At 40.7% G+C, this 13,892-nt stretch overlaps 1 protein-coding gene across 30 annotated transcripts in view; it reads right to left on the bottom strand.

Moving 5' to 3' along the window:
- The window catches only part of LOC121572096 (receptor-type tyrosine-protein phosphatase delta-like), a 668,511-nt gene that overhangs the window by 74,219 nt on the left and 580,400 nt on the right, over positions 1–13,892 (bottom strand). For 21 of the 30 annotated variants that reach the window (XM_041884003.1, XM_045221719.1, XM_045221730.1 and 18 more), the window contains 4 exons: positions 6,792–6,980; positions 5,537–5,545; positions 4,708–4,725; positions 2,507–2,617 (listed from right to left, as the gene is read on the bottom strand). In XM_041884003.1, the coding sequence (XP_041739937.1) occupies positions 2,507–2,617; positions 4,708–4,725; positions 5,537–5,545; positions 6,792–6,980 (327 nt within the window). The remainder of the gene's footprint in view (positions 1–2,506; positions 2,618–4,707; positions 4,726–5,536; positions 5,546–6,791; positions 6,981–13,892) is intronic. The other 9 variants (XM_045221724.1, XM_045221747.1, XM_045221744.1 and 6 more) reach the window with 3 other exon arrangements.

Below are 13,892 nucleotides of genomic sequence, written 5' to 3'. Positions count from 1 at the left end.
ACCTGTGGATGTATTTCAAGGCCTACCTTCAAACTCAGTGCCTCTTTGCTTGACATCATGGGAAAATCTAAAGAAATCAGCCAAGACCTCAGAAAAAAAATTGTAGACCTCCACAAGTCTGGTTCATCCTTGGGAGCAATTTCCAAACGCTTGAAGGTACCACGTTCATCTGTACAAACAATAGTACGCAAGGATAAACACCATGGGACCACGCAGCCATCATACCGCTCAGGAAGGAGACGCGTTCTGTCTCCTAGAGATGAACGTACTTTGGTGCGAAAAGTACAATTCAATCCCAGAACAACAGCAAAGGACCTTGTGAAGATGCTGGTAGGAAACAGGTACAAAAGTATCTATATCCACAGTAAAACGAGTCCTATATCGACATAACCTGAAAGGCCGCTCAGCAAGGAAGAAGCCACTGCTCCAAAACCGCCATAAAAAAGCCAGACTACGGTTTGCAACTAAACATGGGGACAAAGATCATACTTCTGGTCTGATGAAACAAAAATAGAACTGTTTGGCCATAATGACCATTGTTATGTTTGGAGGAAAAAGGGGGACGCTTGCAAGCCGAAGAACACCATCCCAACCGTGAAGCACGGGGGTGGCAACATCATGCTGTGGGGGTGCTTTGCTGCAGGAGGGACTGGTGCACATCACAAAATAGATGGCATCATGAGGAAGGAAAATTATGTGGATATATTGAAGCAACATCTCAAGACATCAGTCAGGAAGTTAAAGCTTGGTCGCAAATGGGTCTTCCAAAGTTGTGGCAAAATGGCTTAAGGACAACAAAGTCAAGGTATTGGAGTGGCTATCACAAAGCCCTGACCTCAATCCTTTAGAAAATGTGTGGGCAGAACTGAAAAATAGTGTACGAGCAAGGAGGCCTACAAACCTGACTCAGTTACACCAGCTCTGTCAGGAGGAATGGACCAAAATTCACCCAACTTATTGTGGGAAGCTTGTGGAAGTCTACCCCAAACATTTGACCCAAGTGAAACAATTTAAAGGCAATGCTACCAAATACTAATTGAGTGTATGTAAACTTCTGACCCACTGGGAATGTGATGAAGAAAAAAAGCTGAAATAAATCATTCTCTCTACTATTATTCTGACATTTCACATTCTTAAAATAAAGTGGTAATCCTAATTGACCTAAAACAGGGAATTTTTACTAGGATTAAATGTCAGGAATTGTGAAAAACTGAGTTTAAATGTATTTGGCTAAGGTGTATGTAAACTTCCGACTTCAACTGTACGTAGGTTGGGTTTTACATACAAATGTTCTGCATGTTGAAAATATGAGCAATACAAAAAGTCATAATATGATATCCAGAAAGACATCACTGTGCATTTATTTGGTCAATATCCACTTTCAGTTTGTTCCACACAATAAAATATGAATTAGTTCATATTTTTTCAGCATTCTAAGTATTGTCATTGACTGTGTTTTAAATTGATGATCTGTGATGACACTGCAAACCACAAGACTCGGACAGAATCATAGATCTTAGTTTTTAAAGAAAAATAGCTACAGCTGTCAATTAAAATATTCATACTAAATTAATGAAAAACTATTTCATTTAAAATGAAAAAATTATATCCATTGCTGTTTAACAACTGATCTTTATGAAAAGGTAGCAATGGACATGGCATCACATAAGACCTTCATTTTTTCAGTAGAGCATTTACAAAAAACACACAATAACATTTATTCCACTGGACTTTAACTATGTAATGTGACTTCACATAGAAAGTGACAGGCCGAACCTCAGGACAGTTCATGACAATTGGAACAAACATTTGTGATAGCTCAAGAATGTGTTGTGAAAGCCACAATACACAATGTTACCTATCAATTAATTATCACTTTTAAGAAAAACTGGAAATAAATGTATGTGCTGATGCTATCAACACTAAATCATAGACATTAAAGTTGTTGTAATTTTCAACACGTCGTTAAAATTAATTATTTAATGATAACTACATACAAATACTATTTAATATAATCTCAGCACTTTTAAAACTGTATTGACAAAGAGAGATGAGAGTTAAAGGTGTCCTTCCAATGTTGCTCAAAAGAGAAGAAGAGAAATCAGATCAGAGAGGATCTGCTACTATGAATAGATGGGATTGGTGGAGGGATTGTCCACCCATTTCCCCTCAAGGTACATTTAGGAGTAAAAGTCAATTAGTAGGTTAAACACACCAAGCAGTCAAGTCATTGGATTTAGACTTAGGGAAAATAACAGAAAAACACAAAACAGAACACACAGGTTCAAATCAGTGCAGGTAGGTCTAATAGAACAAAACAGCCATACTTACAAGTACCTCATTGGACATGGACCTCTGGACTGGATCCGTAACTCCAGTACCCAGAATTACCCAGTTTCGACACCCATCTCACCAGTTGTATTATAATATACCATACCATAATATACCACTTAAATGTTTTCTTCCAAAGGTGAATACCGTTTTTGTTTGATTGTTGCTTTCCTACCTCTAACGTATAGATTGGCGGGGGCAGAATAGCGGGTTCCATCGTTGTTAGTGGCGATGCACTCGTACTTCCCCTGGTCGGACTCTTCGCTCTGCTCAATCTGGAGGGCCCCTGCGTGGGAACAGAAAATAGGTGCCGGACACCATTGGTTAAGTGTCTGCCATATTGAATTGAGTTGACAATCATTAAAAAACTTGCTTGTTGTAAAACTGCTCAGGGGCCAACATGTCATTGGGGCCCCCTCACTCCTAGACTTGCTCTTTTAGACTGCTCAGGGGCCAACATGTCATTGTGGCCCCCTCACTCCTAGACTTGCTCTTTTTTTTAATCGATGAGGGTACAGAGTAAAATCGGCAACCGTTGTAACTAGCGTAGAGGGATTTTTTGTATCTGTAGGGATCATTTGCACAGAGGATAGTTCACTTTACCATTGACCAACACAACCATATTTGTTGAGCAAATAGGCATTCTTCTTGTAACTTGACAGATTTTCCCCTAACATTCCCCTAGTCTGATGTATTAAATATGTGAGACATCTTTATTACGTATATTCTGTCATTATTAGCAAAATACATTTGTATTATAGTAATCATGGATAGTTGCAGTCAGATTGCTATACTGTCAGGCCTACAGAAATCTTAGGGGAAAGAATGTACATTTAACAACCATGGAAAAATATTTAATATTTACCTCATTATTGACATCAGGGGATACAAACAAACCTACATACATGTTGCAGGGTCTAAAAAGGCACTCAACTTTAAGGCCAGTGTTAAAATATGTCATAGCATAGCTCGACTTTGAGGGATAGGGGCAAGCCCTGCAATGTACAACATTTCACTGGACTGTCAATATGGGGGATGAGTGACACTGCTTCAAGGAAGCATGGATCAAACAAAAGAGGTTTACAGTATACAAAAGTAGCATAACAAGGGAGGACAATTAAAACAATAAATTTGGGTATGAATTTTAGCATATTCAATCACAGATCCAATATCAATCAAATGATTTAGGACTTCACCCAGTCAAAGTCGGTTAGAAAAATGCTGCACTTACAAAAAACGGGGGGGAAAAATGCCGCTGAGATATGTTAAAAAAATACTCATCATAATATCGTATTACCAATATATCACCCTCTGTCACAAAATGTTTGACATGCAGATGTTTTCCAAAGAGCAAGAAATGTATGTCGGCACAACTTACAACCTTTTGACAACCCTTAGCTGAAAAATAAAATGCAATTGTATTAGAAGACAAAATTCAAAATGATGGCCTTGAGCCAACAAGAAGGCAACCAACCACTGACTGCGTTAGCTTGTGAAAGCTACAAAAGACACCCATAAAAATCCACCAATGGGATTCGCAGTGTGGTGTCATATGACCAGAGGGAAAATGGCTTATGCATCAATCACTCTCCAACTCCCAAACGGCAAAAATTGACCTGCCAGGTCCTCGCCAGACTCAACTGTTTGCCTTCCCCAAACCTTGAAGAATAAAAAAAACGTCAAAAAGCAAAATAGCCTTCAAACCCAAGAAAAGTAAGAAAAATAGGTGAAAGAGAAAAAAGCACCCGGAGAAACTTTATCAAAAAAGTAGTTGTTTGGGCTTTTTTAAACTTTATTTTTTTACAGAAGGTACAGGAGAGGAAAACAAATAGAATAAATAAAAAAATAGACTTGCAAAGACAGAAAGAGTTCTTTGGGAGAAAAAAGCAGAGGAAAGCCAATGTTGTCTTCAGCATGCCTGCGTGATTCCACAGCATCTGTGCATAATTTTAGTGCTGAACAAGAGCAGCTAGGGGGAAAAATGTTTGGTTGTTTTAGTTGGACAAAAAGAGGGACACATGAGTCGCTATGGCCAAAAATTAAACCAAAAAATGAAATACAAATTTGAGTTCGAAAAAAATAAGTTGTCATTGGATATGCTTCTTTGAGCCGGAGCAAGCATATCACAACTGAGTTTTTTGAAAAAGGCTCTACAAATCAAAATTCAAAGGAGGAAGTAAAGTATAGACAAAAAAATGGAGATTGGATGAAGTCAACAGAACAGGACAAATAAAAAGGAAAGTCGATCATGGGAATGAAATGGGATTCGGAGTCGGGAAACAGGACAAAAATGGAGGCGGACGGGCGGATGGATGGGACGACAGCAAGAATGAAGTTGCTTTGTTCATTCTGTGAACGTCAGTTCAGCACTCTTACCTCTTATTGGTGTACCACCTGGGTGGATAATATGAATGCAAATAAGATTAGAAAGAAGAAGCATTAGTACGAGAAGATAGAGTCTTGGGGCTTTGGAAGAAGAATCAAATTAGACTTATCAGAGTACGTAAATAATGAGTACTAGAGGAAAGAGGAAGGAGAAAGAGAGAGAGAGATAGAAAGAGAGAGAACTCTACTCTATTGGTAAAAAAAGACAGGATTCATCATAGGAAGGTATCATAGGTCAGAGAAGGTCAGAGAACTTTGTGCAGTGGTGTGCAGCAGGGGAGCAGCCATTTTGGAAGTGGCATGGCTTCTGAAGACCATCTACTGAAGGGAAGGCTTGGAGGCATTTGAATATGAGAGGGAAGAGACTCATTTAATAGACTTGGAACCCTTTAGCTTGACCTCCTAGTAATCGTTAAACATCTGCTTAAATCTCTATAATGCTAGTAGGCTATACAGGATTGAGTGAGTGAGTAAGTGAGTAGGTAGGTGGGTGAGTGGGTGAGGTATTGAGTGAGAGGATACCATACAGTGAGGCTAGATAGGTAGGTTATATTACAAAGGTGGTGGATATGGCATATACTGGGCTTAAGCTGGGTGAAATGTGTGTGCTCTGGAAAATGTGCCTATATGGCTTATAGGAAAACTATTATTATATTATTTTTATTTTATTTTTTTGGGGGTGGAGTATATGTGTGCCACTAGGGTTATCTGTGTGTCTACACTAACTGTTAGTAAAATGCATGCCATGCATTTTATTAATAGTTATAACATGAAGAAAAATTAGTGGGGAGTGAAGTGTGCTTCAGAATTAAGCACTTACCAAATGACTCTGTAGATTTAAATACGGAGAGAAGAAAGACAGCATAAAAATATGATTATATTCCTTAGGTTTAGTTACATTTTTTTTTTTGTCAGAGTTAAAGCTTTATCAACTCTACGTCACAGGAGAATGAAAGTCGCACATAAAAAAAGTGTTAATTTACAGTTTCTGTTGACAACAACAAGGCAAAGGAGGGTTAACAAGACAATTTAACAAAGGACAGCTGTGGAATCTGGGAAGACAGGTGGTCAAACATAGAAGACTAAGTGTACCAGAAGTAGTGCAAAATCTTAAACAGCTTGCTATTAGCAAATATTGCTAGCCAAACTACGAGTTAAGTAACGATAAGCATATATCTGATGGATTCTGAATTTCTAATGCTATACAGTATCAAAAGGAAACTTTGAATATTCAGGGAATCAGGATGAGGAAGTATTGGGAATAAGCCACAGGCATTGGGAAGCGAAAGCTGGAGTCTACGTGGAAAAGCAGTGAGTATATCCAGAGAGAGTCAAGGGACTGGGAAAGCTAGACACAAGTCTCACACACTACTGTGGCTACTTATGGCCGGAAAATATTCCGGAAGGAAAGGTTCCCTTCATCGAAGTTCGGCTAGCTTTTCTTTTCTGTTTTAGTACAACTGTTAGTTTGAAAGGACCTTTTGTTGTTAAATCACAACCAAAAGGACAAATAATTAGAAAGGAAATAGCTTAAATGTCTGCCTACTCACTCCGTTCGGCAATTTTCTCTTGCAGTCTTAAAAATAAACTCATTTGCTAAAAACCACGGGTTCTCATTTGCAAGTTCTGAATGAAGCCCAATGTTGAATATTCATTGTTTAAGAGAAATCAAGTGAAAAAGAAGTGAGGAAATCAAAAGAAGAGAATGGATCCGTCAAACACTGCACCGAGGCAGTCAAAGGGAATCAACTAAACCAAAAGAAAAGAAACTCGTCAGAAGAACAGTCACAGCAGTGAGCAATGAGAGTCAGACTGAAGCGGCAACAAACATGGAGATAATTGACAGAGCCATGACAAAACCGGAGACAGGGGTGGGAGGAACAGACGAGCCACACCAGGACACACACAGTTGAGGAGGAGGAAGCAGCAGTAGAAACAATGCCATTACCTACTAAATCAAAGCCAAAGAAGAAGAAGAGGAGGAGGAGAACGAGAGAACAGAAACAGAAGGGATTGGGGTGCAAATATAAAATAGTACTCCCGGTTTAGTTCCGGTGGCGGCAGTGACACCCTACCTGATCTGAGCTGCTTGATGCGTCCGTTGTTGTTGGTGGTGTTGACGGGCAGGAAATCTTTGAACCAGGAGATGTCTGGGTCAGGGTTGCCGCTGGCGGCACAGAGCATGGTGGCCGTGCGAGTTCGCTCTACCACTTTCAACTGGGGGCCCATGTCAATGGTGGGGAAACCAGCGGGCAGTTGGTCCTCTGTGAAAACCAAGAGAAAACCATAGCTGTGAGCTCATTGAGTGCAAGTGAGAAGAGTGGGAGAGGAGAGAGCCAAAGGAAGACAGCAGACAATCACAATCAATAGGAGATTAGAATCAACAAGAATGTGTGTGTGAGTGGGAGAGCGAGACAGAGACAGACATACAGACAGACAGACAGAGAGATAGCGAGCGTGCAAGGGAAAGTGACATTTCGAGATGTGTATGTGTGCATTACGTTCATTCTGTTGTCATGTTCTAAACAGTTATTCAGTGACATAATTCTATTTTCTGATTCCATCCGAGTTATATTTTGCAGAAACCATCAAATAATACAAATAATAGGAAAATTGAGATTGAACATTTACATAACCACTAGTCACAATATTCAGTAAGGCTCTGCATTCAAAAATTGTGACACAAAACATAACAGATTTTTCAGACAGTTGACACTTGGGGTGTGTTTTGAGAATTTGTACTGCATCTCAGCGTGTGTACAAGTGCATATTGGATGGTGTGACAAGAGAGTGTACATGTGTCTCTGCCACGTTGCATAAGCCTGTCTCTTCCTCTGCCTGCACCACAAAGTGCTGCTATCAGAAAGTGGGGCTGCTCCCCTCGCTGTTCTTCGAGATGCGAGACAAGATAACTCCTGCAGCTCCTGCTCCTGAGCAAACATTTTCTCTGTTTAACAAAACAAAGACAATCAAAGGCCTACATCAGCTTTTCTGGCCTTTGAGGCGCTTAGCAGGAAGCTGACTCCCTTTCACAGTGAGAGAAGGCTTTTACAGAGAGCGCTGGGTCACATATCCCATCCAAAATGGCTTTTGCTTTACCTTGGTTAAGCTAACAGCTAACGCTAAAACACTAATATGGCACACAGAACCAATGCGGTTGGCATACCAATGAGGCTGAAGCACACCTTAAAGCTTCGCTCTTCCCATCTTGATAATTAGCTAATTAGCGTATTTTTCCTTCCCTCTCACAAAATCCACCTATTCTGATGTGCTCTCTTCATTAAAGTTTCATGAGACACACATCAGGCTGGAAACAGCTTTGAGCAGCCGCTGTCTCTGTGCAGCTGACAACAGTCGTGGCTGCCTTCCAACGATGCTTTTGGTTATCTGGCAGGAGAGGATATTGCGGCGGGTAAATCCTTTTCAGGAATTCGACTTCATTACAAATGAGGAACTTCGTTTTGAGCTTCAAAGCTTTCCCTCTTCAAGTTAGTGTCCCAACCTGAACCAAGGTTTACTTGAACGATTGGATGCTGGTGATGAGGACATAAGAACAGAAATAGAATGCCATTCTATTGATATTCACATAGGTTTGACTGTCAACTTCTAAATAATGAACTTGGAGAGTGTCTTTGGGGCGATTCAGAGTAATTAAGGAAAGGGGGAAGGGGTCTTAATAAGACAACACAGGTTTAAGTGTTATTAGCAATACATCATGACACAAACACACAGTTTAGCATACATCTTCAATCCAAGGTGTTAAGTATCCTAAGTATCTTCTTCTCTATCATTGGCCATTAAAGAAATTAGGTATGCCCTGTGGGTTGGTTCACTTAAAAGTTTGCTGGCATCACGTTTCCTCATCCTACATAAAGAGACTCACTCTCACACAACCTTGAATATGTGTTCCTCATTAGGCGATAGATATCATAGCGTAGCACACTGCTAATTTTAGCTCCATTGCGTCGTATTGATCTACCTGTTGGGGCAACGCTACTGGCTATGTGCACTCTATTAACATCTTGAGTTACAATCAATCACACCGCAAACAAATGGAAATAAGTAACTGATCACAAGGCAACTAGTGAGAGGGAGAGAGAGAGAGAGAGAGAGAGAGAGAGAGAGAGAGAGAGAGAGAGAGAGAGAGAGAGAGAGAGAGAGAGAGAGAGAGAGAGAGAGAGAGAGAGAGAGAGAGAGAGAGAGAGAGAGAGAGAGAGAGAGAGAGAGAGAGAGAGAGAGAGAGAGGGAGGACAGGAGAGAGAGCCACAGAGTGTGTTGAGGAAATACACAACTTCCACTTTTATTTAGTAAGGAGTCTTTGGGCTATTATACAAAAATAAGTCACCACAAAACATGCTCTCTCATTGTATGGTAATTAACCATTGATAAAGGCATGGATTTGGTATCAGATAAGGCTTTAACTTGTGTCAATGTTGGATATTCATGCAGGTCCATCAAATGTAATACTGATAGTCCAAGTCTAAAATATGGACAACAAAATGATAAGGACTATTGTTATACTAAACCAGTGAGTCAAATTATTTACTTTTGGTTGTTAAAAAGAATTACAAGAAAAATAAATATGTATAACTTATCAACTATTTTGAAATACACCTCTCATGACTTAAGAGCATACAGTTAAGAAAGCTGGTCAAGAAGAATGCCTTAAAAGCTTTGCGGATTAATACATCAAATGTGACATTAAATCAACTGGTTACAGCCCACACTGTATTAAATAATGAGAAATGGTTTTAGATTCCAAGTAAAAAGAAGACCGGTAAAAAAGACAAGGACGCTACATAGAATGGTGTTCGTTTGAAGAGAGGGAGAGGAGGATGAGGTGGAGGAGAGGAATTAATTGAGCGAGGTAGCTCCCTCTCCAGAACATTCCACAGCCCGTTCCAAGGTCGAATGGAAAATCAGTCGATTTTTAAAGCGAGTCAAAAGCTACCTGCTCGAACACAATAGCCAGGAGCATGCCTCGGAGGACGCATGTTGAATATTATAATGGGATGTGACAATACGTGCAGCCTAGAAATCATTGTCGGAGAAAAGTACAATGTATTGTTGAGGGGGCAAAAAGGTGCTCAGGAGATCATAATTTTGCCGTCCTCTGAGAAATCCAAATTGCTCTTGTGCTGGGAAAAGCAATACCCTTGTTAATTTTACTCCGTAGACAAAGCTAGTTGAAAGAGAACACCGCAGGACACTGCCTACATGTTCAAATATATCCACTGTGTGGTCTTTGTCAGAATTTGATTGTTTGATACAAAATCAGCTTGAGTTTGAGAGATCTAAGGTATGTCAAAGCATTGTTCTTTCACGCCAGACAAACAGCTGTCTTGCCTGTTCAATTGTATTTCTTATGATGCCGTCTTCTAAACTACCATTTTACAGTATCCTGCGCAATTTGAAGTTGAATACTGTTCAAGGATATTTTGGCAACTCCTATCGTTTCCTTTTGGGGTGATAACGGGTTCAACTCCAATAACATAATGTATGGGCAGCTGACATCGCTTGAGCGGCAGTTCTGAAACCAGTGGTCTTGTTACAAAAAGTTGTCTGGCCTTTTGAACACATTCCTGCTTACTTCACAGTATGATATACAGTTCTTTAGTGCAGTCGTGCTCCTCCATAGCAGCCAAGATGTCATGACATCAGAGGTATCTGCAGACACTGCCCGACCATAACTCTAAAACTACCCCTGTGATTTAAAAATACCAAAAAGGCACCTTTTGTCTTCCCACAGTCCCTTTTCACCTTCCTCTGCCACTCCCAGTAAATATGTTTACCTCATAGAATGAACTGCTCTGACTAAAATGTAAATAATTAGCATTGTGCTAATAAATGAGAAAATTAAACACCTTTCCTCCACTTCTGGTGTGATTAACAACTCAAATCGGGCCGAACCGTGGCAGTATTTTCTTCAGGAGGCCAAGAGCCAAATAAAAGTAATCGCTAGTTAATTTATGCATCATGATGTTTGTTGTACGCCTTTTTGAAAAACGGTGGAATTATTGACAAAGTGTTAAAAAGGAATGAATTAATTAATCTAACGGGGTCAGAGCAGCTAGCAATTTGACTATGTGCTTTGTTTGCAGTTCTGCTAATAGTAAGGGCTTGGGTTTTCGACTTGCAGTTGCATAAATGATCAACACGGGCTAATTCGTTACCGCTCAGGGAACTCTTGGCTGTTTCCTGTGATAGAATTGGAAATTGGAAAACGTTGAATTTGTGTGTGTGTGTGTGTGTGTCGGAGTTCAGCATGCATCACATCACCATTCTCTGTGCATTGACGTAAAATGCAGCATAAAGAGACCTCTGTGAGGGTTCTTTTTCACCTCACTGGAGAAAAAAACCATGAAAGCTCAAGGACAGTTTAAGACAAGGGCAGTTTCATAACTTTGATCAAGACCATACTGTATTCAACAATGGATCTTCACACTAAATGAGATACAGGGGAGAAATGCTGAAGTCACCTTCTAAAGAACTGCTGAGCGCTGGTGCTTGATATAAAAGCACTTGCAATGACAATCTGCACACATTAACCAGTCAGGCCATCAGGTGCCAAGTATGCAAGGGTGGAAAAAAAGACATTGGCTCAAATAGTACCTCAGTGTGCATGTTTTGGCTTAAGACCCTAGGTCATTGGACATAAGCTCAGGCTATTAGCAAATGATGTCTATCGATCAGTCTTATGTTTCCAATTTGTCTGCCTAACAACATGCTGCTCTCTCCATGATGATAAGGGAAGCCATACAAGTATCTTTAACAGTCACTCATTTGGCAAAGCTTCAACTTTCTAACCAGCCCTCTAATTTGTCTTGACTGCCACCACCAAAACCTTCTCCCTTAACCCCAAAGAACGCTCCAAAAACGCCCTGGCGCAACACCCACTTTGCACAGTGGTGTAATTACAACTGACAAACATAAGTAATATTCTCTTTGGGAGGACCGCTAATTAAATCTGGCTAATTGGGTCTCGGCAGACCAGGCTAACATTTGGGATGAGATTAGTTACTGTTTACCCGACCAACTTAGCCCAGTTTGTGTAACGGTGGATGGAGTGAGAGAGAGAAGAGTGAGGAAGGAGGGGGTACCCTGTTTACAGAACGTTGTGGGCCTAATGCGGTTAACTCAACGGGGAGCGTTTCATTATCACAGCGAGGTGAACCAAGGGGCTGGATGTCTCCTTCTGCCACTCTATATTTTCTCAATTCTAACAGCAGATTTACACAGCTATTAGAAACCACTTCTTTGACGGACAGCTTCCTATTGACACTCCAAACACTTGATCTGGGGAGAGGAAGTCAGGAAGTGTGCACTTGCTGTGTGCCATTATTTGCTAGTTAACCACCCTCACATGATCCTGACTAGAATATTGAGCTGTGAGTGGAATATTTAATAAATCTGGCAGTCAACACTTCTAATACAGCAAGGTCACCATAGTGGTTTCTATAATTCACACTGCATTCAACTTCAAAATGACCTAATAAGTACAAAGGGATTTGAGGGGAGGAAATAAGCCTTTTCTGTGGTATGGTGGACTCCCCCCAAAAAAAAAAGGAATCCATAAAGACATAAACCTTTCCGGTCACATTCCAGCTTTAATTCCGTGCCTGCCGCACAAGGATTGGAGTCAGTCAGACCTTTTTCCCCCTCAGGCGGAACCAGACTTTTCACCCCAGGCTTGAGGTTATTCTTCTGGGAAAATCCCTGCAGGCCAAAATAAGATATATTTGTTGGACGTTTTTGAGCGGATACAATCTACTTAAAGAGGCTGTCACAGGTCAGTTGCTGTGGCGCAACGCGGGCGAAAGAGCGTGCTGAGAATCATTGTTGTTTGGGAATTGCTCCTGCCTGAAGATGGCGGATTATCGTAATGCTGGAATGTCGGTTGGGGGAACCGTTCAAGTATGACTCCCATCCGTCTTATATTTCTCACTCCTTTTAGCTTTATTGTACAGCATGCCCAGTTTAGGATTTGCTCTTATTCTTATTTTTGGTCCTGAGATAAGGTTTTTCATCCCAGCACAAAAAGGGCACAAAACATTTCCCATTTCCTTTTGAGTGTGACGGTAGTAACTATTTGCTCCCCCCCCCCCCCTAAATCACACAGCAGCCACAGCCTTTTCTCCTCAGTATAGCGTGTAATGTTCAGTTAAGGCACACTGATTAGAAATGTAGCTGCGATCAAAGCCCCAAATAAATAAAGCAACATCCTGGAATATGAAGAATTTCCCGGGTTAGGAATGTTAGCCAACCGTCTCTTTTGCTTCACCAACACTCCTCCAATGACAATAATTTAGTCCATGGCATGCATTGCTGATTGGGAATTAATTGGAAATTAGTTCTAATTAAGTCTTGGTTGCTTTATGGACTTGGACAATAGTGACCTACAAGTGCAGGCATGCAACACACACAGAAAAGAGAGAGCTGGAACAAGAAGGAACGAGAGAATGAAAGACAGAGTGCAGTGACCTCAGGAGAGGATAAAATGGAAATGATCTTGGCGATAAAAAAGGGTGCTGGAGTCCAGGATAAATCATCTAACAAATCATCTATCAGGGCATTGATGAGGGAGCGAAATCTGCAGGCCGAGAAAACCTGCCAGAAAAGGCGATCTAAGGATGACTGGCACCGTGACGCACTCAGGATTTGACCATTACTCCAGGACACTGGCAGATGTCCAACAGTGCAGGATGTGTGGGCAAATGGTTTTCGACAAAGACCACAGACTGTGCAACACTACTGTTATTGAGTTCATCCGTGCCAGCCCCTCTGTTTCAATACTGTATGTGACCCGGAGGGTTACGTGGTAGTGTAGCATGCCTAGGATTTGGTATTCTATTGTGCTGATAACAGACCATCTTTTGTGACGGGAGAACACTGTTTCTTTAGTTTTGCCATGGACTATATTATTTTAAGGTGCTTTTGGTTGAGACACAAACCTTTGAAGAAAAATAAGCAATGTTGAGTAGGACAGCTTCTTGTACTACGACAGCATTCGCTCTAATTTGACAAACGTTTTTTTTCCCATAAAGTGCAATACAACCAGTTAGTACACCCACTAAAGGGCGAACCTGAATCCTCTTCAACAAAATGTTCCTCTCTCTGCACCCGTTGAACTAATGTATTCAATTATGTTGGTATTCGAGAGGGAACTGTTAATTATG

Source organism: Coregonus clupeaformis, chromosome 8 (assembly GCF_020615455.1).
Source record: "Coregonus clupeaformis isolate EN_2021a chromosome 8, ASM2061545v1, whole genome shotgun sequence".
Lineage (NCBI taxonomy): Eukaryota > Metazoa > Chordata > Actinopteri > Salmoniformes > Salmonidae > Coregonus > Coregonus clupeaformis.
The sequence above is the reverse complement of the archived record's forward strand: the minus strand, read 5'-3'. Positions and strand labels throughout refer to the sequence as shown.